The following is a 23,433-nucleotide window of genomic DNA, read 5'->3' as shown; positions in this document are numbered from 1 at the left end:
TTTTGCCCAGAAAAGGTACCCGGACTGTCTGTAACTCTTTGTTTTTATTGTCTCATATTGTCCTACTCCCAATTGTCCACATTTTTATTACCCTGATTTTATGACTATTTTTATAACCATTTTATTACTATTAAACTTTTAAAATTGTAAAAAGAAGTGATTGTCGTTTTTGACATTGGGCAGGGATTCCTGGCTGTGAGGGCGGGCAGGCCCTGGGCTGGATTTCCCTGGGAGCTGTGGGTGCCCCGTCCCTGGCAGTGCCCGAGGGAGGCTGGGCAGGGTTTGCAGCACACTGGGGCACAGGGAGGTGTCCCTGCCATGGCAGGGGTGGCACAGGACGATCTTTGAGGTCCTTTCCACCCCAAACCCTTCCTGAGCCCACGATCTCCCTCAGCCCTCCATCTTCCGCACTTCCGGACTCCATTTCCCATCACACCCCGCGCCAGCGCTGCCCTGCGGGGAGTCCCCAGGGAACTCGCTTTCCCACAGTGCCTCGCGGCGGCGCAGCGGCGGCGCGGGGATCACGTGACGCGGGGCGGTATAAAAGCGGCGGCGCAGCGGCCGCGGCCCCATTGTTGTCGGCGCGCGCGGCGGGGCGGGAGCGGCCCCGGACCCCTCCGGGAGCGGCCCCGGGGCCCCCCCCCCAGCGCCCCCCGCCCCCAGCCGGCCCCCAAAACCCCCCTCGGGCACCGGTGAGTGCGGGGAACGGCGGCAGCGGCAGGGCTGGAGGGAGCGTGGGGGGGCGGCCCCGCCTGCGGGGGGCGGGGAGGGCTCTGAGGGATGGGGGGGGGGGGGGGGGGGCTGGGAGGGATTGGGAGTTCCGAGGGATGGGGGGGCTGTGAGGGATGGGGGGTCCAGGGGATATGGGGACTGTGAGGGATTTGAGATTCCAAGGGATGGAGGGCTGTAGGGGATGGAGGGCTGTGAGAAATTTGGGGTTCCAGTGGTTATGGAGGCTGTGAGAGATGGGGGGGGCTGTGAGGGATTTGGAGTTCAAATGGATTGGGGGTTCCAGAGGATATGGGAGACCGTGAGGGACTGGGGAGCTGTAGGGGATGGGGGGTGGGCTGTGAGGGATTGGGGGTTCCAAGGGATGCAGACCTGTAAGGGATAGGGGGGTTCCAAGAGATGGGGGGCTGTGGGGGTTGGAGGGGTTCCGACCATTGGGGGTGTTCCGAGGGATGGGGGGCTGTGGGGGATTGCGGTGGGGGGAGGGGGCTGGGAGGGATTTTGGGTTCCAAGGGGTGGGGGGGGGCTGTAGAGGATGGGGGACTATGAGGAATTTGGGGTTCCAAGGGATACGGGAGCTGTGAGGGACTGGGTGGGCTGTGAGGGAGGGCGGGTTCCAAGGAATTCGGGTGTACTGAGGAATGGGGGGGCTGTAGGGGCTGGGGGCCATTCCAGCGCTATCAGGGATGGGGGTGAAGGGGTCTGGGGGCTTCACAGCGGGGGCAGGCAAAGGGGATGTGGGGGGGCTGTAGGGCAGGGGGAGCCATGGGGGATGTGTTGGGACAAGGGGGTGCCCTACAGCTGGGGGGCTTGTAGGGGATGTGGGAGGGCTGTAGGGGATATGGGGGGGCCTTTTACAAGAGTCTGTAGGAGATGGGAGCCTCTAGAAGGTATGGGGGGTGAGGGGCGGTCCTTATAACCATGGATCCATGGGAAATGGGGGGGCTGTATGAAATGTGGGGCTGCCCCTGCTGGAAACATCTGGGGGTGCCTATAGGGGCTGGGCTCCTGTAGAGGGTGTGGGGGATCCTTACAGCCCCCCCCATTGCATTTGGGGAGGGGCTTTTGGGGGTCCTGCCAGGTGGGGCCTCCCCTCTGTGTACCATGGGGGGGCACTGGAGGTGCTCAGGGTGCCCTTGGGGACCTCACGGGGGCACTGGGGTTGTGTTGGGGCTCCTCAGGATGGTGATGATGATGGTGATGGGGAGGTGACACCTGGCAGGTCAGGTGTCCCCAGAGGTGGGGGAGGGCTGTTCTGGTGTTCCTCTCCAGGCCTCACCTTCCCCCCCCAAGACGATTTTGGGGTGCCAGGTGACCCTGGGGACAGGTGAGACACCCTGGGAGGGGCTCCTGCTGCCCAACCCTCACCTGTCCAGGGCTGCTCTCTGTGTGCAGCTGTTCTGGGCTCTCCTCCACCTCCATCCCTTGGCTGCCGCCCCAGGGAGTTTTGTGGGATCACCTTTTCCATCCACCCCAGGTACTCATGGAGCACCTTTGGGGGTCTCCTTGCCCTCCTGGGCCTCTGGATCCAGGTGTCGATGGACCCCCCCTGGATCTCCCCGTTCCAGTGATGGACAGGGACCCAAGGAGGGGTTTTTGGGGGTCACCTTTCTGTCCCCCAACACCTGGGGACACCTGGCCCTCCTTCCCAGGCTCTTTCAGCCAGGAGGTTTCCCAGATCAGCTCCAGGAATCCCAAACTCTCCTGATCCCTTCCCTGCTCCTAAAGTGATTCCAGAACATGGGGAAAAAATAATATTTTTAATTTATTTAACTCCTTTTGGTGAAGTTTAATCCCTGAAATTCCCCATTCCCGTGGCTCCTCCCCCAGGATTTGAGCCCATTTTTCCTTCCTCACCCCAAATGGATCCTCCTTGGGATGGTGCTTGCAGAAATGCTGGAAGCTCTGTGGGGAGCTGATTTCCCTGAGGAACCCAAATTTCCCATATTTCATCCCCAAAACCCAGAGCTGGGAATGTCAGCAGTGAACCTGGGATGGGCTCAGATCCCTGGGAAACCCATTTCTTGGCCAAGAATTGGGAAACTTCACCCATTTCTTGGGGAAAACATTGGGAAACTTCACCCATTCCTTACAGATCCAGACTGCCCAAATCTTCCTGATGATCATCCCAAAAATCCCAATTTTTGGCTGGAACAACACCTGGATTGGGTTAATTGGTGTTCCCAGAGCCTTTCTGGGTGGGTTCCACCAGAGCTGCTCATGGATCACTCCCAATTTCACCCTGGAATATCCTGGATCCCTCAAATCCATCCAGAGAATCCATTTTTGGCACTGGATTTTTATGGGAATTTTATATGGATTTTTATGGGAATTTTATGTGGATTTTTATGGATTTTATATGGGAATCCTGTTATCCTGAGCAGAAGAATGGGTACTGGAAGTTTTATATAATTTTGGGAGTGCAAGCAGGAATTCTTGAGGATCCCCCTGATCCAGGGGGGATTTGGGAGCCATCCCAGCACGCACAGGATGCTCAGAGGATTGGAAAATCAGAAAATCATTCCCAATTTCTTGGGATGGCTGCAGGTAAAAGGGTTTGGTGCTCACCTGGCCAGGTGGGATGGACAATTCCTGCTGGTCCCAGCTTCTCCACCCTGCTGGGATCAGCTCCTGTGTTCCAGGAATCCCAAACTCTCCTGATCCCTCCCCTGCTCCTAAAGTGATTCCAGAACATGAGAAAAATTTGTATTTTTAATTTAACTCCTTCTGATGAGGTTTAATCATTAAAATTTCCCAATTCCTCAGCTTTTGAACCCATTTTTTCTTCCTCATTTCAAATTCCTCCCAATTTAAAAATGTGTAAAAATGGAACCTTAATATTTTCATTTGTTTGGGTTTTTTTCCTCATTCATTCTGACCCTTCCAGGAGTTTTTCTACATCATAGAAAGGATAATTTGGAATAATTTGGGTTTTTATGTGAGGAATGAGAATCCCATCCTGCCAGATCCATCAGGTGGGATCCCACCCAGACTCCAGCTCTGATTTTCTATGGAAATGCAGTTTTAGGGAATAATTTGAGGATTTTCAGCAATTTTAGGCAGCTGGAAATGGTGGGGGGGTGATGTTTTCCACCTCTGCTCCTCCTGGGATTTGGATTGATCATTTCCTTCCTCTTTCCCCCCTCTGCCACCAGGATTCCCCACTTTTCCTCCCCCAAAAAAACCCCAAAAAACCAGAATTTCACCCTGAACTGGTGCATGGGTTGGGAATTTTTGTTTTTCCTTTGGGACCCCAACATTCCCTTCTGGAGGGGACAGGGCTGGATCCAGATCTGACAAATCCCACCCAAAACCCAACCCCAAAGGGCTCCCAAATTCATCCTGGAACCTTCCCAATGGGAATCGGGTCCAAAAATTCCCTTTTCCAACCCAGAGCTGGAAATTTCCCCAAATCCCAAATATGGCCATGTGTTATTTGGGATTTTTTTTTTTTTTTGAGGCTTTTGGGATTAAGGGGTGTGGGGCAGGAAAATCCCAGAGAGGCTCATTCCCAATCTGTGATGGGCTGGGAATTGTTGGAGCATCCGGGGGTTTTTCTGAACTTTAGGAGATTTTAGGAGTGATCAGGATGTTCCAGGGGCGGATCTGGAAAAAAAACCCCAACAAAAAAATCGCTTTTCCTTTGGTTTGGGGTGAATTCCACCCCAAATCAATCCTGAAATCCCATTTTTTGGGTGAAAACCAAAGCTTTTCCTTTGGTTTTGAGTGAATCTGGCAGTGCCTTTCCAAACAGAAACCCAACAAAAATCGCTTTTCCTTTGGTTTGGGGCGAATTCCACCCCAAATCAATCCTGAAATCCCATTTTTTGGGTGAAAACCAAAGCTTTTCCTTTGGTTTTGAGTGAATTCCACCCCAAATCAATCCCAAGTGGAGAAGCTGGGATAGAGGAACTTGGGTGGAATGTTTGTGTGGAGATCTTTAGGGTGTTTTAGGAGGTGATCAGGATGTTCCAGGGGTGAATCTGGCAGTGCCTTTACAAAAAAAAAAAACCCAACAAAAATCAGTTTGTCTTTGATTTTGGGGGAATTCCATCCCAAATCAATCCTGAGTGGGAATGCACACAGGAATTCTTGAAGCTGAGGTGAATGTTTGTATGGAGATCTTGAGGGGATTTTAGGAGGTGATCAGGATGTTCCAGGAGTGGATCTGGCAGTGCCTCTTCAAAAAAAAAACCCAACAAAAATCACTTTTCCTTTGGTTTGGAGTGAATTCCATCCCAAATCGATCCTGAATGGAGAAGCTGGGATGGAGGAACCTGGGTGGAATATTTGTGTGGAGATCTTTAGCGGATTTTAGGGGGTGATCAGGATGTTCCAGGGGTGAATCTGGCAGTGCCTTTACAAAAAAAAAAACCAACAAAAATCAGTTTGTCTTTGATTTTGGGGGAATTCCATCCCAAATCAATCCTGAATGGGAATGCACACAGGAATTCTTGAAGCTGAGGTGAATGTTTGTGTGGAGATCTTGAGGGGATTTTAGGGGTGATCAGGATGTTCCAGGGGTGAATCTGGCAGTGCCTCTTCAAAAAAAAACCAACAAAAATCAATTTTCCTTTAGTTTTGAGTGAATTCCATCCCAAATCAATCCCAAGTGGAAAAGCTGGGATGGATGAACCTGGGGTGAAATGTTTGTGTGGACATCCTGGGTGGAAAAGCTGGGATGGAGCAAACTGGGGTGCATGTTTGTGTGGAGAAGCTGGGGTGTTTGTGTGGAGAAGCTGGGGTGTTTGTGTGGAGAAGCTGGGGTGAGTGTGTGGAGAAGCTGGGGTGAATGTTTGTGTGGAGAAGCTGGGGTGCATGTTTGTGTGGAGAAGCTGGGGTGAATGTTTGTGTGGAGAAGCTGGGGTGAATGTTTGTGTGGAGAAGCTGGCGTGAATGTTTGTGTGGAGAAGCTGGCGTGAATTTGTGTGGAGAAGCTGGGGTGAATGTTTGTGTGGAGAAGCTGGGGTGAATGTTTGTGTGGAGAAGCTGGGGTGAATGTTTGTGTGGAGAAGCTGGGGTGAGTGTTTGTGTGGAGAAGCTGGGGTGAGTGTTTGTGTGGAGAAGCTGGGGTGAGTGTTTGTGTGGAGAAGCTGGGGTGAATGTTTGTGTGGAGAAGCTGGGGTGAATTTGTGTGGAGAAGCTGGGGTGAATGTTTGTGTGGAGAAGCTGGGCTGAATGTTTGTGTGGAGAAGCTGGGCTGAATGTTTGTGTGGAGAAGCTGGGGTGAATGTGTGGAAAAGCTGGGGTGAATGTGTGGAGAAGCTGGGGTGAGTGTTTGTGTGGAGAAGCTGGGGTGAATGTTTGTGTGGAGAAGCTGGGGTGAATTTGTGTGGACATCCCACTCATGGGCTGGCACGGGGAGGGAGCTCCAGTGGGCCCGGCAATTCTCCGGGATGGGCAGAGCAGAACCCTCGGAGAACCCCGAGCATCTCCTGCCCATCCCGAGCCAGAAGGACTCACGAAACACAAACACCAGGGCTGGACCCGCAGCTCCGGCTGGGACCGGGGGATTTACCCGGGGATCAGCCCGGGCTCTGACCCACCGTGTCCCGCCGCTCTCCGCAGGCCGCTCCGGGCCCGTCCGCTCCCGCCGGGCTCTCCATGCGAGCCGAGCCCCGATGGCCGCGGTCCCGAGCGCCGCGATCAAGCGCAAACAGGAGGATGCGGGACCGGGATCAGGATCGGGATCGGTCGCCTCGGACGACGAGATCGCCACGAGCGACAGCGGCGACAGCTGCGACAGCGGCGGCAGCACCGGCAGCGCTGCCCGTGAGCCGGGGCCGGCTGTGGGCGGGGTTCTGGGAGAATTTTTCATTTATTTTTGGGAATTCTGTTTTTTTTTTTTTTGTTTTTTTTTTTTTTTAATGGGTTTCGGGAATTTGAGTGGTGTGGGGGATTTTTTGGGGAGTGTTAGGGAATGGTGTGGAATGTATTGGAATTGTGGGGGAATCTCGTAGCAATTTTTGGGTGGAGAACTTTTGGGTTTTCAGTTTTACAAAATAGTAGTTTTGGCTTTGGGGATTTTTTAATTGGATTTGGGTATTTTTAATTTTGAGGAGTTTGGGGATTTTTAATTTCAGGGAATTTGGGGTTTTTATTTTTTTTAATTTGGTGATTTTTTTTTTTTTTTAATTTCTGATGAATCTTTAGAATTTGAGGGACAACCCTGAGATTTTTTTTATATTTCAGGGAAATTCAGAGGAATTTTTTTACTTTTTGGGGGCTTGGGGGAATTTCTTGGATTTTTTGAAACTTTGGGGGATTGGGGCATTCATGGAGAATTATTTGGGTAGTTCATCGCACTTGAATTTCCTTTGAAAATTGGGAAACTTCGGAGAAGTTGAGAAAGGATTTTGGGGGAACCTGGAGGAGAATTCTGACCATTTGCAGGAGGGAATTACGGGATAATTTTAAATTACGGAGGGAACATGGGTGAATTTTGTATAATTTTGGCTGTGGTTTCATTGTGACTTCTCTGTGCCCGCTGCCCCATCCATCCTGCTGTGCTTTGCCCAGAATTTCCTTTGAGTTCTGGGAAATTTTAGAGGAGCTGGGGAGGGATTTTGAGGGAGTTTTGATGGGGTGAGTTTGTAGGGAACCTGGAGGCGAATTTTGAGCATTTGCAGGGAGGAGTGAAGGAGAAACTGTTGAAGTGAGGGGAGAACGACCAATCCTTTGATGCATCGAACTCGATTTATTGATCGATCAGTCAGCTTAAATAATAGTGTTAACAAACTTCATGCATATTCCGAAATATAGGTTTATGATAGGCTAACAGAGAAAACTCTAACCACACCTTTTGTTTTACTACACCGTTGATTGTTTACACAAAACAAAACCAGTGTTCTCACTGTGATACGAACGGTTCCCAAAACTTCCACATCTGTTCTCAGGGTGCCATCTTTTCCCAGAGAGAGTGTTACACTTGTTATGAGAAGACTGCCTGAGAACTTTATTGTTTATACAATGATGCCTGAAAGAGTCTAATTGTTTATAGAAGTCAGGCTGGGAACTGCTTCACAGCTACCTGTTACTTTTCTCTCAATTGCATGGCTTCATGGCCTTTTTCTTCAAGCCATGCCTGAACTAAACTCTCCACATTTCCCCCGCTTTTTTCTTTAAGAGAAAGGAGGTTAGTTTGCCAGGTATTCTCTATCATCCTACTAACCATCTTTTGGGTACAGCTACAGAAACAAGGTAATATAAGTAAAAGCAATAAGAGTACCCCTAATATCCCTATAGCATATGTTATAAGGTTTCTTAGCCAGGGTCCCAATCCGAAACTTTTCAGCCACTCATCAATACCCAATCCTTCTTCTTCCTTAAGTTTGTTAAAACCTAGCCGTAGCTCTTTTAACTTAGCATGAACAGATACAGAATGATCAGATAAGTTCATGCAACACATCCCTTCAAACTCTTCACACCCATGGCCTTGTGCTAATAATAAGAAATCTATAGCAGCTCTATTTTGTAGAACAGCGTGATTAACACTTTGTACATCTGAAGTTAACATATCTAATATCTGTGAAGTTTTATTCAGTTCACCCTTAGCCCAACACCCTATTTGTTTTGCTAGAGTCAATGCTTTGCTTGCAGCACCCCATGGTAGGAAAGCTGAAACCATCACTTGCTTAAATTTACTCCAGAACCATGGATCTCCTATTTGACTACAGTCTAAATTATGTAAGCTACACTTTTGCCTGCTTATCTTATGGCTTAATTGCATTAGCACAGATATATTAGGGTGGAATAGTGATAACTTGCCTAAATAACAAGGTCCACCCTGAGGCTGGGCAGGTATACCATTCCAGGCTCTATCTCCGCAAATTAGAAATATACCCGTAGGTAATTTCTTAGGTGTTATGATGCTAGAGCCTTTACAATGATTGTAGAGTTGTTTAGACACTATGTTTGGCTTTAGAGCAGAATCCAGGGTAGCCCATGTTTGTTTATGTTGATTTATCCTTTGAGGATTAGAATAATCAAAGCTAAACCACCCACCGTCGGAAGTGCTGGTCATGCTAGCATTTGCACTCCCGAAAAGCTCCAATTCCTCAGGTGGAGAATGCAAAGGAATATTAAGTGATTGAATTAACAGGCATTGACGGTAGCCGTCACTTTGACTGGCAGTATACCCTTTAGGCAATTTGATATTTACCATACTGCGCATACATAAGGCACGGTTATTAATAAAACTGCAGAATTCTTGAGGAGACCATACTGGAAGTCCTACCAAACATGTTCGAAAGGGGTTAGTAACTCCTCCAATGCTGAGACAAAGCGATGACTGATTAATCTGCCTAGCAAGTGTTAGCCATACATTATCTCTAGATTGACTAAAATGTGTTACCTTTAATTCTTCAGCTACCACTACACCAAGTAATATAATAAAAAGAAACCTCATTTTTCGGGTTTTACTTTGACCTTCTTCTTCTTACCAGTTTTCAACCTTACTGTCCCCGAGACCTGAAGACCACACCTTTGTAACCTTCTAATACAGTTGTCTAATGCCTGATTGGGATCTCCTTTTATAGGCCCTACAACAGAATGTTGTGTTAAAGGCACCAGTTTTCTACACCTTACAGAGGTAATATATGATGCACTTTGAGCTTTAACCCTTTTCAAAATACACTGTACCTCCCACCGATAATAAGCCAAGATTTTCTGCTCATGTGACTCATAAAGACCTAAAGCTGAGGCAGTGTTTAGTCCTGTTTCATTCCGTAGTGCCCACTCCCAATTATGTTCCCGGTTATGTCTATAATTACAGGTATTACACCATAAATAAAAAAGTGACAACTGATCCACCCAAAAGGTCCTGTCACAACCCCCACAACACAGTGCAACCCAAGCGGCACAATTTGGGCTGTGACATTCAAGGCAGTTCTCTTTTGCCGGTCCTTTTATATGGAAAGATGATAATGATTCAATAATGTCAATCAGTTCCCTGGTCGTCCGGCAACGGCGTGTTATGGCCCTGTCGATCGCCTTCGAGTGTCCCTTCAGTTGAAGCAGTAGTGGTCTCAGGATCAGGAACAGCTTCTTCTCCAGACGGTCCTTGTCCTCTTCCGTGAGTTGATCCACCAGGCGCTGCATCAAGAACAGGTTTAGTCCACTTGGCAGGTACCCACAATGCTCCTGTAGGGGTGGAAATACAAACATATCCCCTTCCCCAGAACAGGACCTTAGCAGGATCCTTCCATAGCCCTGTCTTGGGATCTCGGTATTTTACCCATACCTCTTTTTCCTGCTCACCAGTTTCTGGTGGCTTATAGTGTAGTTCTGCTGGAGGCTGCCCTACATCACCAAACACACACAAATGATTGATCACAAATAAGCTTTTTAGTAATCTGGAGTGGGGGTCAGTTACCTCTTCCTGTTTGGCTAAATACTTCTTTAAGGTACCATGTGCCCTTTCAATGATGGCCTGCCCTGTTGGGGAATTAGGTATACCTGTAACATGTTCAATCCCCCAATTTCTAAAGAATTTCCCTATTCTATGACTAGTATAGGCAGAACCATTATCTGTTTTAATTCTTTTTGGTGTACCCATCACTGCAAAGCAACTGTACAGATGTCTTTCTACATGTATAGCTTTTTCTCCTGACTGAGCTGTTGCCCATATATATTTGCTATAAGTATCAACGGACACATGTACATACTTTAGGTTGCCAAAACTAGGGACATGTGTAACGTCCATTTGCCATAATTCATTTGTTTGCAGGCCTCGTGGATTTACTCCTAGGCCTAAACCACTTCCCCCATTATGATGACTACAAATAGGGCAAGCCCTCACAATGGCTTTAGCTTCTGAGAGAGTTATCTTAAATTCTCTGCTTAAGCCTTTTGCATTCTGGTGAAACATTGAGTGAGCTTCTCGAGCCAATTGGTGACTTGACAGAGGTGTACTTTGGGTAATAGTAACCAATCTATCTGCCCTATCATTTCCTTCACCTAAACCAACCTTCCATTTATGACTTCTAATATGTATTACAGCATAAGCATGTTCCCTGGATCTTGTAGCTCTCTTTAGCTGCAATAGTAGTTCATATAGTCTTTGATTTTGCACCTCTTTTATGGAAGCATCTTCAATTCTTGCTACAACTCCTGCTACATACAGAGAGTCCGTAACAACATTCAAAGGTTCCTTAAATTGTACCATTGCCCATACCACTGCTAACAGTTCCATGGTTTGTAGGCTGTCCACTGCTTCTGCTTGCAGAATATGATGCTTCCATACTCCCTTTTCTTGCCAGGTTATTGCAACAGTTCTTGATTTCCTGCCAGCGTCTGTAAATGCAGTAATAGCACCTGAGATAGGAGAATTCTCTCACTTTGGACGAGTTATCCAGTCCCAGTCCCCTATCCATTGAATGGACGCTGGTCGAAGCTGGTGTGTTTCAATAGGGCAGCATGCACCCAAAAGGGCTTCCTGCATTTCCTCTGAATTAGTCAAATACCAGTCCAAGGTATCCTTCTTCATTGGTATCTTGATGGCAGCTGGTTCTGACCCAGCTACCTGCAACATCCTTTCTCTGCCCTTCTTTATTAAATTCGCTAACATTTCAATTTTTTGAAGAAGAGTCTTGCTTTGCTGTAGGGGGGGGGAGATCCATTCTAATATCTGTGTTTCCCCTGTTTCTTTTTTACATTGTGTAAGTGCTCCCAAAAGATATTGTGGGCCTTTCCAGATGGTAAGATCTATGGGTACTTCTGGATCCCTTCGATGAACATGTCCATGCATAACACAGTCCATAATTTGCTGAATGGCCTGCTGTTGCTTATCAGTGATGCACACCGGATGAGCTGGATCAGTTCCTTTTAACAGTGGACGCAGCTCATCAAGCAGTTCATTAGGTATTCCCACCATCGGTTTTAACCACTGTAAATCACCTAAGAATCTCTGAGCTTCATTTAAGGTAGTTATTTTTGTTTTTAATTGCAGCTTTTGAGGTTTAACAATTTGTTCTGTCATAGACCATCCCAGATATTTCCAAGGAGCAGTTGTTGGAATTTTCTCAGGAGCTACTACTAAAGAATATTGTGCCAGTGTTGTTCTTATTTCCTGGACTTGTTGTTGTGTGAAAGGCATCGGCTGAGCAAACAATACATCATCCATGTAATGATATATCACTGTATTAGGCCATTGCTTTCTGAGAGGTTGCAAAGCTGCACTGACATAAAGCTGACACAAGGTGGGGCTGTTGCGCATGCCCTGCGGAAAACTGTCCATTGAAACCTCTGATCGGGTGCTTCTTTATTAATCGCAGGTAATGGAAAGGCAAATCGTCGCATATCCTGCGGGTGAAGGGCGATAGTAAAAAAGCAGTCCTTGAGATCAATAATCAGCAAAGGCCAATCCATCGGGATCATGGCTGGGTTAGGTAATCCAGGTTGTAATGAGCCCATAGGTTCCATCTGATCATTCACAGCACGCAAGTCATGGAGCAGTCTGTATTTCCCTGATTTCTTTTTAATTACAAAAATTGGAGTATTCCAGGGGCTGGTAGACAAACGCAAATGTCCCTGTTGAAACTGTTCTGAAACGAGCTGATGTGCGTGTTGCAAACTTTCCCCTTTCAAAAGCCATTGCTTAACCCATACCGGGGTGTCATCGACCCAGGTGATGGGAATTGGGAAAGTCCAAGCAATGGCTTTTACTCCAAAGGATGTTCATTTGTTAGAACAACCCCTAGCTGAGCCATAATGTCCCGGCCTATAAGGCATTGAACAGTAGGTGGTAACTGCACTACTGAGAAAGTCGCCGTCAGCTGCTTGCCGTCGATGTGAACTTGAAGGAGGGGTGAACGGCTTGCCAAGGTAAATCCTCCTACCCCGGATACTGCAGTGGCTGCCGGCTGTAAGGGCCAGTGATGAGGCCAGCAGCTAGGACTAATAATGCTGGAATCTGCTCCAGTATCCAGCAGACCTGAAAATGACCTTTTCTGTCCGTTATATTCTATCTCAACTTTTTTCTTCGGTCTCTCGGTAAGATTTAAAGTTAACAAAGTAAGTCCTCCTGTAGAACCAAAAGCGCTGTCTCTCCTCTCTTGGGTTTTAATGGGTTGTATTCCTTTCGTCATTTGCTCAAGCGGTACCAGCTGAGCAATCCTTTGTCCTTTGTTAATTTGGAGAGGAGGAAAAGGAGTATAAACCATGACCATAATTTCTCCCATGTAATCCGCGTCAATAACGCCAGGTAAAACAAACAGTCCTAACATAGATGCGGAAGATCTCCCAAATAGTAGCGCACCCATCGCTTTGTTTTGTATAATAATAGGTCCTTGAACCCCCGTAGGGACTTTTTGCGAGTGCGGAGTCATCAGCGTTACGTCTACTGCGGCTGCCAGGTCCATGCCGAGGCTCCCTGCTGTGGTGGGTTGGAGACTCCCGGCTGCGGCGGGTTGGAGACTGCCTGCTGTGGAGGGTTGGAGGCTCCCTGCTGTGGAGGGTTGAAGGCGCGGGGGGGTGTTATCTCTGCAGCGGCAACTTGTGTCTGGGCGCGGCTGCTGCGGGAATACGCGCTCCTGGAGAAGTTTCCCGACCTCCGCTTACAAGCGCTTGTATGATGATTATCCATACGGCATTTCTGGCACCAGACTCCAGTAGCCTGGCACTCCTGGCGCGTATGGCCAAAGCCTCCGCCGCGAAAACATTTTATGCGGCTGTTTTTACTTGATGCTGCAAATGCGGCTGACGCTTGAAGAGGTGCAAGCGCGGCTAAAACCTGACTCTGAGAAGATTTTGCCTGTTCTTGCAATCCTACTCCTAGCTGTTTAATTGCGTCTACCACTAAAGCCTGCTGCCCGGTTGGCACAAGAGCCATCCTCTCTAATGCCTCCTCTATAGTCCAATTTGCTCCTAAGGTATTAAGTATGTTTCTAGTGGCAGAATTACAATTTTGGATCGCACACTGCTTGAGAAGGGCCCCGCACATAAATTCGGCTACTCCAGCCCTCTCAATTGCAGCCGCAGCTCTATCAATAAAAGTGCCAAATGATTCCTCTCTGCCTTGCTTAATTCCCATATATACTGGTATCCCTCCTGGTTCCTTTACCCTTTCTATTCCAAGTCTGACTAACCTCATTGCCTCCCGGCACTTCTCCTGACCTATTAAAGCTTGTGCCTCTGTGCGAAGGAAAGGTCCCAGACCCATAAGCTCATTAACAGTGACGCCATGGAGGGGGTCACCCTGCTGTCTTTGTACTGCCACGCACTCATTTACTAAAGCTTGCCAATGGGTGTTAAAAAGCAATTGCTGATGTTGGGTAAAGATTAATTTGACTATGCCACGACAATCATTAATAAGAAGAATACTGGTGTCAAAAATATAGTCGAGCATTTGCTTGGCTGGTTCGCTTTTAAAGCCAAACTGACTAACAGTGGCTCGAAACTGAGATAACATCTTCCAGTCTAAAGCGCTAATTGTCGCTTGCATGCCTCCACCAGCCTGAGGGGTGAAAATAACCGGACAAGCCAGTTCGCTTGCTAAGCTTATCAACTCCTGGTGTCCCTTTTCCACTGCATCTTTGGCCAGAGCTGCCCACGCATCCCGTCCTTCCCATGCAATAATCGCCGCTCGATCGTTTTCCAACCCAGGGCTCTGATTACTTTTCGGGAACGGAACACACGTTTTTGGCTCTGGCTGCTGCGATGCGAGCGATACGGGAGACTCAGAAGTGCTACGGATAGCCTGTGGCAAAGCGGGCAATAAAGCACCCTGCGAAGCACCCTGCGGAGCTTGGCTCGTTAGGGGGGGCTGGTTTGTTAAAGGAGATGGTGGAAGCGGCGCTGGAAGCGGCGCGGCGGGTAGTAAAGCGCCCTGTGGAGCTTGGCTCGGAGCCTGGCTTGTAGCCGGGCTCACAGCCTGGCTCGGAACCTGGCCCGGAGCCTGGCTCCGCGCATGGCTCACGGCCTGGCTCGGCGCCTGGCTTGGCGCCTGGCTCGCAGCCTGGCTCAGAACCTGGCTCGCAGCCGGGCTTGCCGAGGGAGGTGGCGAGGCTGGTAATAAAACCGTCCTCATTGCGGGGCCGAGAGGGGTCCCCGACTCTTTATCAAACTCCCTGTCTCGATCGTATTCTTTATTACGATCGTGAGCGGCAGTAGCCTGATGGGCAGCCCTCTTTTCCGCCTGAAACTGCAACAGTTCGGTGTTAATGACCTGCCATAATTTACCCATTTTCCTAGCAGTTTTATCATCGTCTAACGTAGCCTGCCATAATATATCACCAAATTTACGCCACTCCGACAACTCGTGAATCGTGTGGGGGTTCACAAAGACTCCCCGTTCCAGACCATAAGCCAAAAGACCGTGCAATTCCTTCTGTAAATCTATTCCCTTAATTTGCCTTTTTTGCAAAAAAGTAATAGAAAGTTCATATGTGGCTTGCCTTTCTATACCTCTTTTTAAGTGCACACTTTTACCTAGCAGCGTTTTCCAAGGCTTCGGCCACACGTATCGACTGGTCCCATCTATATGGTCGCCAGGGCACGGCGCGTATCGGCGGCTTTTTTTCCTCCGCTTTGGTTTCGCGCTTATTTGCCGCTCCCGCTGCTTCGGAGCTCGAACCAGTCCTCACTTCTCGTGGTGTTCGCAATTCCCGTGGTGGTCGCGATTGTCGTGTCCGCTATCACGTCCGGGTGGTCACCATTTGTTGAAGTTAGGGGAGAACGACCAATCCTTTGATGCATCGAACTCGGTTTATTGATCGATCAGTCAGCTTAAATAATAGTGTTAACGAACTTCATGCATATTCCGAAATACAGGTTTATGATAGGCTAACAGAGAAAACTAACCACTCCTTTTGTTTTACTACACCGTTGATTGTTTACACAAAACAAAACCAGTGTTCTCACTGTGATACGAACGGTTCCCAAAACTTCCACATCTGTTCTCAGGGTGCCATCTTTTCCCAGAGAGAGTGTTACACTTGTTATGAGAAGACTGCCTGAGAACTTTATTGCTTATACAATGATGCCTGAAAGAGTCTAATTGTTTATAGAAGTCAGGCTGGGAACTGCTTCACAGCTACCTGTTACTTTTCTCTCAATTGCATGGCTTCATGGCCTTTTTCTTCAAGCCATGCCTGAACTAAACTCTCCACAAGAAACAAAGGGGATTTTTGAATTTTGGAGGGAAATAGAGGAAAAATGGGTGAATTTTGTGTAATTTTGGGGGTGGTTTTTTGCTGCCCCTCTCTGTGCCCACAGCCCTGTCCGGCCTGTGGCACTTTGCCTAGCATGAATTTCCTTTGAATTTTGGGACATTTTAGAGGTGCTGGGGAGGGATTTTGAGGGAGTTTTGATGGGGTGAGTTTGTAGGGAACCTGGAGTGGATTTCTGACCATTTGCATTGGGGTATTATGGGATAATTTTAAATGTTGGAGGGAAATGGGTGAATTTTGTGTAATTTTGGGGGTGGTTTTTTGCTGCCCCTCTCTGTGCCCACAGCCCTGTCCATCCTGTGGCACTTTGCCCAGCACGAATTTCCTTTGAATTTTGGGACATTTTAGAGGTGCTGGGGGGGGATTTTGAGGGAGTTTTGATAGGGTGAGTTTGTAGGGAACCTGGAGGCGAATTTTGAGCATTTGCATTGGGGTATTATGGGGTAATTTTAAATGTTGGAGGGGAAATGGGTGAATTTTGTGTAATTTTGGGTGTGTTTTCATTGTGGCCCCTCTGTGCCCGCAGCCCCGTCCATCCTGCGGCGCTCCCGGGCGCGCCGGGGTGGGAAGCGCGTGCGCTTTGCCCAGGTCACCGTTTATTACTTTGCCCGCCGCCAGGGCTTCACCTGCGTGCCCAGCGCCGGGGGCAGCTCCCTGGGCATGGCCCCGCGGCACCACCGTGCCCGCAGGTACAGCCTCAGCCAGTTTGCTCACCTGCGCCAGGTGAGCCACCGGCAGCACCTGCGGCAGCACCTGCGGCGGGAGAAACTGCGCGCCAGGAGGAGAGAGGTGAGAGGGACTGGGAGGGAAGGGGGGGATACCTGGGGAGGGAGGAAGGGGGATCCAGGTGGGAAGTACTTGGGGAGAGAGTGGGATGCAGCTGGGGAATCCCTGGGGAGGGAGGGGGAATTCAGGTGGGGAACAGCTGGGAGAGAAGGGGAATCCGGGTGGGAAATACTTGGAGAAGGAGGGCAGAATCCAAGTGGGAAATACATGGGGAGGGCGGGGGATCCAGGTGGGGAATACTTGGGGAGGGAAGGCAGAATCCAGTTGGGGGAATACCTGGAGATGGAGGGCAGCATCCAGGTGGGGAATACCTGGAGATGGAGGGCAGCATCCAGGTTCGAAATAGCTGGAGGAGGAGGGCAGGATCCAGGTGGGGAATACCTGGGGAGGGAGGGCAGAATCCAGGTGGGGAATAGCTGGAAAGGGAGGGGGGAATCCAGGTGGGGAATACCTGGAGAGGGAAGGGGGGGATGGAATCCAGGTGGGGAATACTTGGAGAAGGAGGGTGGAATACAGGTGAGAAATAGCTGGAGAGGGAGGGAGGGAGGGGGGGAATCCAGGTGAGAAATACCTAGGGAGGGAGGGGGAAGCTAGGTGGGGAATACCTGGGGAGGGAGGGGGAAGCTAGGTGGGGAATACCTGGGGAGGGAAGGTGGAATACAGGTGAGAAATACCTGGGGAATAAGGGAGAAGGGAATCCAGGTGGGAAATACATGGGGAGGGAGGAGGAAGCTAGGTGGGAAATAGCTGGGGAGGGAGGGCAGAATGCAGGTGGGAAATAGCTGGAAAGGGAGGGGGGAATCCAGGTGGGAAATACTTGGAGAAGGAGGGTGGAATACAGGTGAGAAATAGCTGGAGAGGGAGGGAAAGGGAATCTAGGTGGGAGATACCTGGAGAGGGAGGGGAATCCAGGTGGTGAATACCTGGAGATGGAGGGCAGAATCCAGGTGGGGAATAGATGGAAAGGGAGGGGGGAATCCAGGTGGGAGATACCTGGAGAGGGAGGGGGAAGCTAGGTGGGGAATACCTGGGGAGGGAGGGCAGAATGCAGGTGGGAAATAGCTGGGGAGGGAGGGGGAACCCAGGTGGGAATTAGCTGGAGAAGGAGGGTGGAGGGGCAGCAGTGGGGGACCCAGGTGGAGAACACCTGGAGGGGATTTGGGGTGACAGAGGGTGTCTGGGTGGAGAATACCTGGGGAGGGAGAGCAGAATCCAGGTGGGGAATAGCTGGATGGGTTTGGTGGTGGGCAGGTGGGAAAGCCCTTGGGGAGGGAAGTGAAAAATGCCTGGGTGAGGTTGGAAGAGGGGCAAACTGGGGGGAATCCAGGTGGGAAACACTTTGGGGGGATCTTAGGAGGTACAGGGGAAAATCAGTGTGGGAAACACCTGGGTGGCACCTGGGGGTGATCAGGGGTTCTGGGGTCAATCTGGCAGTGCCTTTCTGAAAAAAATCCAACAGAAAAAACACTTTTCCTTTGGTTTAGGGTGAATTCCATTCCGAATCAATCCCAAAATCCCATTTTTGGGTGAAAACCAAAGCTTTTCCTTTGGTTTTGGGTGAATCTGGCAGTGCCTTTCTGAAAAACCCCAACAGAAAAATCACTTTTCCTTTGGGTGGGCAAGCCCTGGGAGGGACAAGGCTCAGTTTGGGTGGAGGGAAGGACACCTGGCCAGGTGACCCCTGTGGTCCCTCACCCCCACATGTGTCCCTCTGTCAGCGTCCAGGAACACAAAATTAGAGAATCATTATAGGTTGATTGATTATGATTAATTATGATTATGGATTATGATTATGCAGCGCCTGCAGTACTTTTATTGAGGAGCTCTGGGTGTCAGGGGTACAGACCCAAATCTGACCCACCATGGTTTCAAGCTGAACATGTTTTATATTCTATAATTATATAATTTACATATTAATTATTAAACTTAGATTATTCTGTTGTATACATTGATTTCATCCAAGCATGGATTTCTTGTGATCCCCTCAAACCTCTGACATAGTTTCTCATGATTCTTCTTACAATTAAACAATAATTATATCTAATAATTATTTATAATACACTGATTACCCAGGTGCAGTTTCACCTGATCCAGCAAACACAAGGCCTGACATTTCCTAGGGCCCACCTTTAACATTTCCCAGGGTTTACCAAGCTTTAATTCCTTTCTAACTCACCAAATTTTCTATTTTGGGGAGTTTTGGTGGGGTGATTTTGTAGGGAACCTGGAGGGGAATTCTGAGCATTTGCAGGGACGAAAATTTAAAATTATGGGATGATTTTAAATTTTGTAGGGAAATAGAAGGAAAATGGGTGAATTTAATGTCGTTTTGGGGGTGATTTTGTGCTGACCTGTGCTGTGCCTGCAGCCCCATCTATCCCAGGTCCAGGTCACCCTCTATTACTTTGCCCAGCATGAATTTCCTTTGAATTCTGGGGAATTTTAGAGAAACTGGGGAGGGATTTTAGGAGAGTTTTGATGGGGTGAGTTTGGAGGGAACCTGGAGGGGAATTCTGAGTATTTGCAGGGGGGAATTACAGGGTAATTTTAAATTTTGGAGTAAAATAGAGGGGAAAATAGGTGAATTTAATGTAATTTTGAGGATGGTTTTGTGCTGACTCCCACTGTGCCCACAGCCCTGTCAATCCTGCAGTGCTTTGCCCAGCATGAATTTCCTTTGAATTTTAGGAAATTTTTTAGGAACTGGGGAGGGATTTTGTGGGAGTTTTGACAGGATGAGTTCAGAAGGAAATCCTGAGCATTTGCAGGGGAGAATCACAGGGTAATAACGGGGATTTTAGATTTTGGAGGAAAACAGAGGGGAAAACGGGTAAATTAATGTAATTTTGGGGGTGGTTTCGTGCTGACCCCGCTCAGATTTTCAACCCTTCTCCCTCCCAGCTGACCCAGAACGGGACGGTGCCGTCGGCCGAGGCCGCGGGGCTGACCCTGGCGGACGTGTCTGACGACGACCTGGACGTGGGGCAGGTGGAGGTGGGCGATTATTTCTACCTGCAGCCGCTGCCCACCAAGCGGCGCCGGGCGCTGCTGCGCGCCTCGGGCGTGCGCAGGATCGACGCCGAGGAGCGCCAGGAGCTGCGGGCGCTGCGCCTGTCCCGGGAGCAGTGCGGGTGCCACTGCCGCCTCACCTGCGAGCCGCGCACCTGCGCCTGCAGCCAGGCGGGCATCCAGTGCCAGGTGAGGCTGGGCAGGGGTCTGGGGTGGTCATTGTGTGCCAGGGGAGGGCATCCAGTGCCAGGAGCAGTGCGGGTGCCACTGCCGCCTCACCTGCGAGCCGCGCACCTGCGCCTGCAGCCAGGCGGGCATCCAGTGCCAGGTGAGACATGGGAGGGGTCTGGGGTGGTCATTGTGTGCCAGGGGAGGGCATCCAGTCCCGGGAGCAGTGTGGGTGCCACTGCCACCTCACCTGCGAGCCGCGCACCTGCGCCTGCAGCCAGGCGGGCATCCAGTGCCAGGTGAGGCTGGGCAGGGGGCCAGGCGGGCATCCAGTGCCAGGTGAAACATGGGGGGGTCAGCCTGGTCATTGTGTGCCAGGGGAGGGCATCCAGTGCCAGGTGAGGCTGGTCATTGTGTGCCAGGTGATGGCATCCAGTGCCAGGTGAGACATGGAGGTGTCAGGCCGGTCATTGTCTGCCAGGGGAGGGCATCCAGTGCCAGGGGAGGGCATCCAGTCCCGGGAGCAGTGTGGGTGCCACTGCCACCTCACCTGCGAGCCGCGCACCTGTGCCTGCAGCCAGGCGGGCATCCAGTGCCAGCTGAGGCTGGGGAGGGGGCCAGGTGGGTATCCAGTGCCAGGTGAAGCTGGGGAGGGGTCTGGGGTGGTCATTGTGTGCCAGGTGAGGGCATCTAGTGCCAGGTGAGACACGGGGGGGTCAGGCTGGTCATTGTGTGCCAGGTGATGGCATCCAGTGCCAGGTTAGACCTGGGAGGGGGTTGGGGTGGTCCTTGTGTGCCTCCTGAGGAGTGGGGAGAGCCAGGTGAGGGCACCCAGTGCCAGGTGAGCTGGGGCACCTGGGGTCCAACAGGTGCTGGAGAGCTCTGGTTCCTCCAGGAGCAGCTCCAGGTGTGTTTGGGCCATACCTGGAATGCATCAACTCCTCCCCACCCCAAATTCCTGCTGTCCAGGTGGGATTCAGGCTCTGGGGGAATGGAGGGTGCAATCCAGATGGGATCCTGTGGGATCCTGCACCTGTTCACATCCTCCCAATGGAGACACCTGGCTGGGATAAAACCCCACCATGATGTTTGGGGTGGGATTTGGACCCTGGAGGGCTCCTGCAGGGTCTCACCCATCATTGGGGTGGGATTTGGACGCTGCAGGCTCTCACCTGTCCCTGTCCCCAGGTGGATCGTACATTGCTCCTATGTGGCTGCTCCCAAGACAAAGCCCCACCAGGATGTTTGGGGTGGGATTTAGGGTGGCAGGGCTCCTGCAGGGTCTCACCCATCATTGGGGTGGGATTAGGACCCTGCAGGGTCTCACCTCTCCCTGTCCCCAGATGGATTGCACGTCATTCCTGTGCTCCTCCCATGCTCCTGGGATGTTTGGGGTGGGGTCAGGCTGGCAGGGTCCCTGCAGGCTCTCACCTGTCCCTGTCCTGTCCCCAGGTGGATCGCACGTCGTTCCCATGCGGCTGCTCGTGGGATGTTTGGGGTGGGATTTAGGGTGGAAGGGCTCCTGCAGGGTCTCACCCATCACTGGGATGGGATTTAGGGTGGAAGGGCTCCTGCAGGATCTCACCCATCACTGGGGTGGGATTTGGACCCTGCAGGGTCTCACCTGTCCCTGTCCTGTCCCCAGGTGGATCGCACGTCATTCCCGTGCGGCCCCACCAGGATGTTTGGGGTGGGGTCAGTCTGGGAGGTCCCTGCAGGCTCTCACCTGTCCCTGTTCCCAGGTGGATCGCACCTCGTTCCCACGCAGCCCCACCAGGATGTTTGGGGTGGGGTCAGGCTGGCAGGGTCCCTGCAGGGTCTCACCCGCCACTGGGGTGGGATTTGGACCCTGCAGGGTCTCACCTGTCCCCATCCCTGTCCCCAGGTGGATCGCACGTCATTCCTGTGCGGCCCCACCAGGATGTTTGGGGTGGGGTCAGGCTGGCAGGGTCCCTGCAGGCTCTCACCCGTCATTGGGGTGGGATTTGGACCCTGCAGGCTCTCACCTGTCCCTGTCCCCATCCCTGTCCCCAGGTGGATCGCACCTCGTTCCCCTGCGGCTGCTCGCGGGACGGCTGTGGGAACGTGGCCGGGCGCATCGAGTTCAACCCGCTGCGGGTGCGCACGCACTTCCTGCACACGCTGATGAAGCTGGAGCTGGAGAGCCGGCGCCAGGGCGAGGAGGAGGAGGAGGAAGGAGCTGCGGGCCCCAGCTGGCCGCCCCCCCAGCCCCCCGAGACTCAGGACTTCCAGGAGTACCTGGCCGAGAACGAGCGGGCGGTGCTGCACCTGCAGACGGCCGAGGAGCTGGAGAGGCTGAAGGCTGAGGAAGACTCCGGAAGCGGCTCTGGGGCAGAGGGGGGCGGGCTCTGCGTGCTGGGGGAGCCCCTGGATGACGCCTGGCAGGTGAAGGCTGCCCCGTGCCCCGGGCTCGGCTCCGCCCTCCTCATCCCCGCGCAGTTCCCGCTGGAGCCCCCTGTGCTGTGCTACCCCCAGGGCCAGGTGGGCTCCCAGCCCTACCTGCCCGATGCCCCTGGGCTCTTGTGCCAGCTGGAGCCACGGGCACCTGCCAAGGGGGGCAGCGGGCACGTGGAGCATCCGGCTCCGGCCTCCAGCCCCCCCGGGAAGGAGCTGGGGGTCCCACCTGTCCCTGCGAGCAAGGAAGGAGCGCCCCAAAACCTCCCAGAGCACCTGGAGCAGCCCCACCTGCCCATATGAGTGGCCTCAGGCCCTGTGGCTCCATTATTTATTCCATGGATTGATTATTTAATTGGTGGGGGCTGCTCTGGACAGAGGATTCACCTGGCCCAGGGCCAGGAGTCCTTCTCTCACCTGGTTGGGGTCTCCAGGACTCACCTGAGCTGCAGCCTCTGGGATCCTTCCTGTTGTCCATCCCACCTGGCAGAGCTCACCTGTGCCAGGACTCACCTGAGCTGGAGCCTCCTGGATCCCACAGCAGCTCTGTCCCCCCTGGCTGCCTCCACCTTCCGTGTTTTTAAGGGAAAATCCATTTTTCCCTAATTGCTGTTTGTTTAATGAATGTCTCACCTGGGCCACCTCGTGCAGGTGATGCTCCCACTCACCTGCAGCTGGGAAACACCTGGAACTGGCACAAGAGACCCAAGGCTGGAGTCCCCAAACCCACCTGGAAATTCTGGGGGGTTGAACCAACTTCACCTCCTCGTTGGCTCCTCCATCACCTGGAACTGCTCACCTGTACCTGTGGGAACCTTCTGGAACGTTCATTCCCTGCGGGGAGGTGCCTCCAGCAGCTGCTGAGGGGTTGGAGCTGCCCCTGCAGGGACCAGATTTGGGATGTGAGGGTGCAGGAGTGTCCCTGTCCCTACCTGTGATCCTGGCCTGCTGCAGGTGGGCTCTGGGTGTCCAGGTGCTCCTGGAGCAGTTCCAGCAGGACCAGAGCCCTGCAGGTGTGCCCAGGTGTGCCATGGATGCAGTGGCACCTGCCTGACCCCTGAGCTCTCAGCTGGCTCCTGCCCATCCCAGGTGAGCTCCAGCCATCCATCCGTGCAGGTGACCTCACCTGGCTGTGTTTCCCAAAGAACTGTTCCTGCCC

At 51.5% G+C, this 23,433-nt stretch overlaps 1 protein-coding gene across 1 annotated transcript; it reads left to right on the top strand.

Moving 5' to 3' along the window:
• The first annotated feature begins 671 nt into the window (after positions 1-671).
• Positions 672-23,397, top strand: CSRNP2 (cysteine and serine rich nuclear protein 2). The gene is made up of 5 exons (XM_058042213.1): positions 672-692; positions 6,298-6,501; positions 16,423-16,685; positions 19,584-19,880; positions 21,894-23,397. The coding sequence occupies exons 2-5, from the start codon at positions 6,351-6,353 to the stop codon at positions 22,575-22,577; spliced, it is 1,395 nt and encodes a 464-aa protein (XP_057898196.1). The 5' UTR covers positions 672-692; positions 6,298-6,350; the 3' UTR covers positions 22,578-23,397.
• Positions 23,398-23,433: the final 36 nt, after the last annotated feature.

This window comes from Melospiza georgiana, chromosome 29 (assembly GCF_028018845.1).
Source record: "Melospiza georgiana isolate bMelGeo1 chromosome 29, bMelGeo1.pri, whole genome shotgun sequence".
Classification (NCBI taxonomy): Eukaryota; Metazoa; Chordata; class Aves; order Passeriformes; family Passerellidae; genus Melospiza; species Melospiza georgiana.
This window is presented reverse-complemented; position numbering and strand designations above follow the sequence as displayed.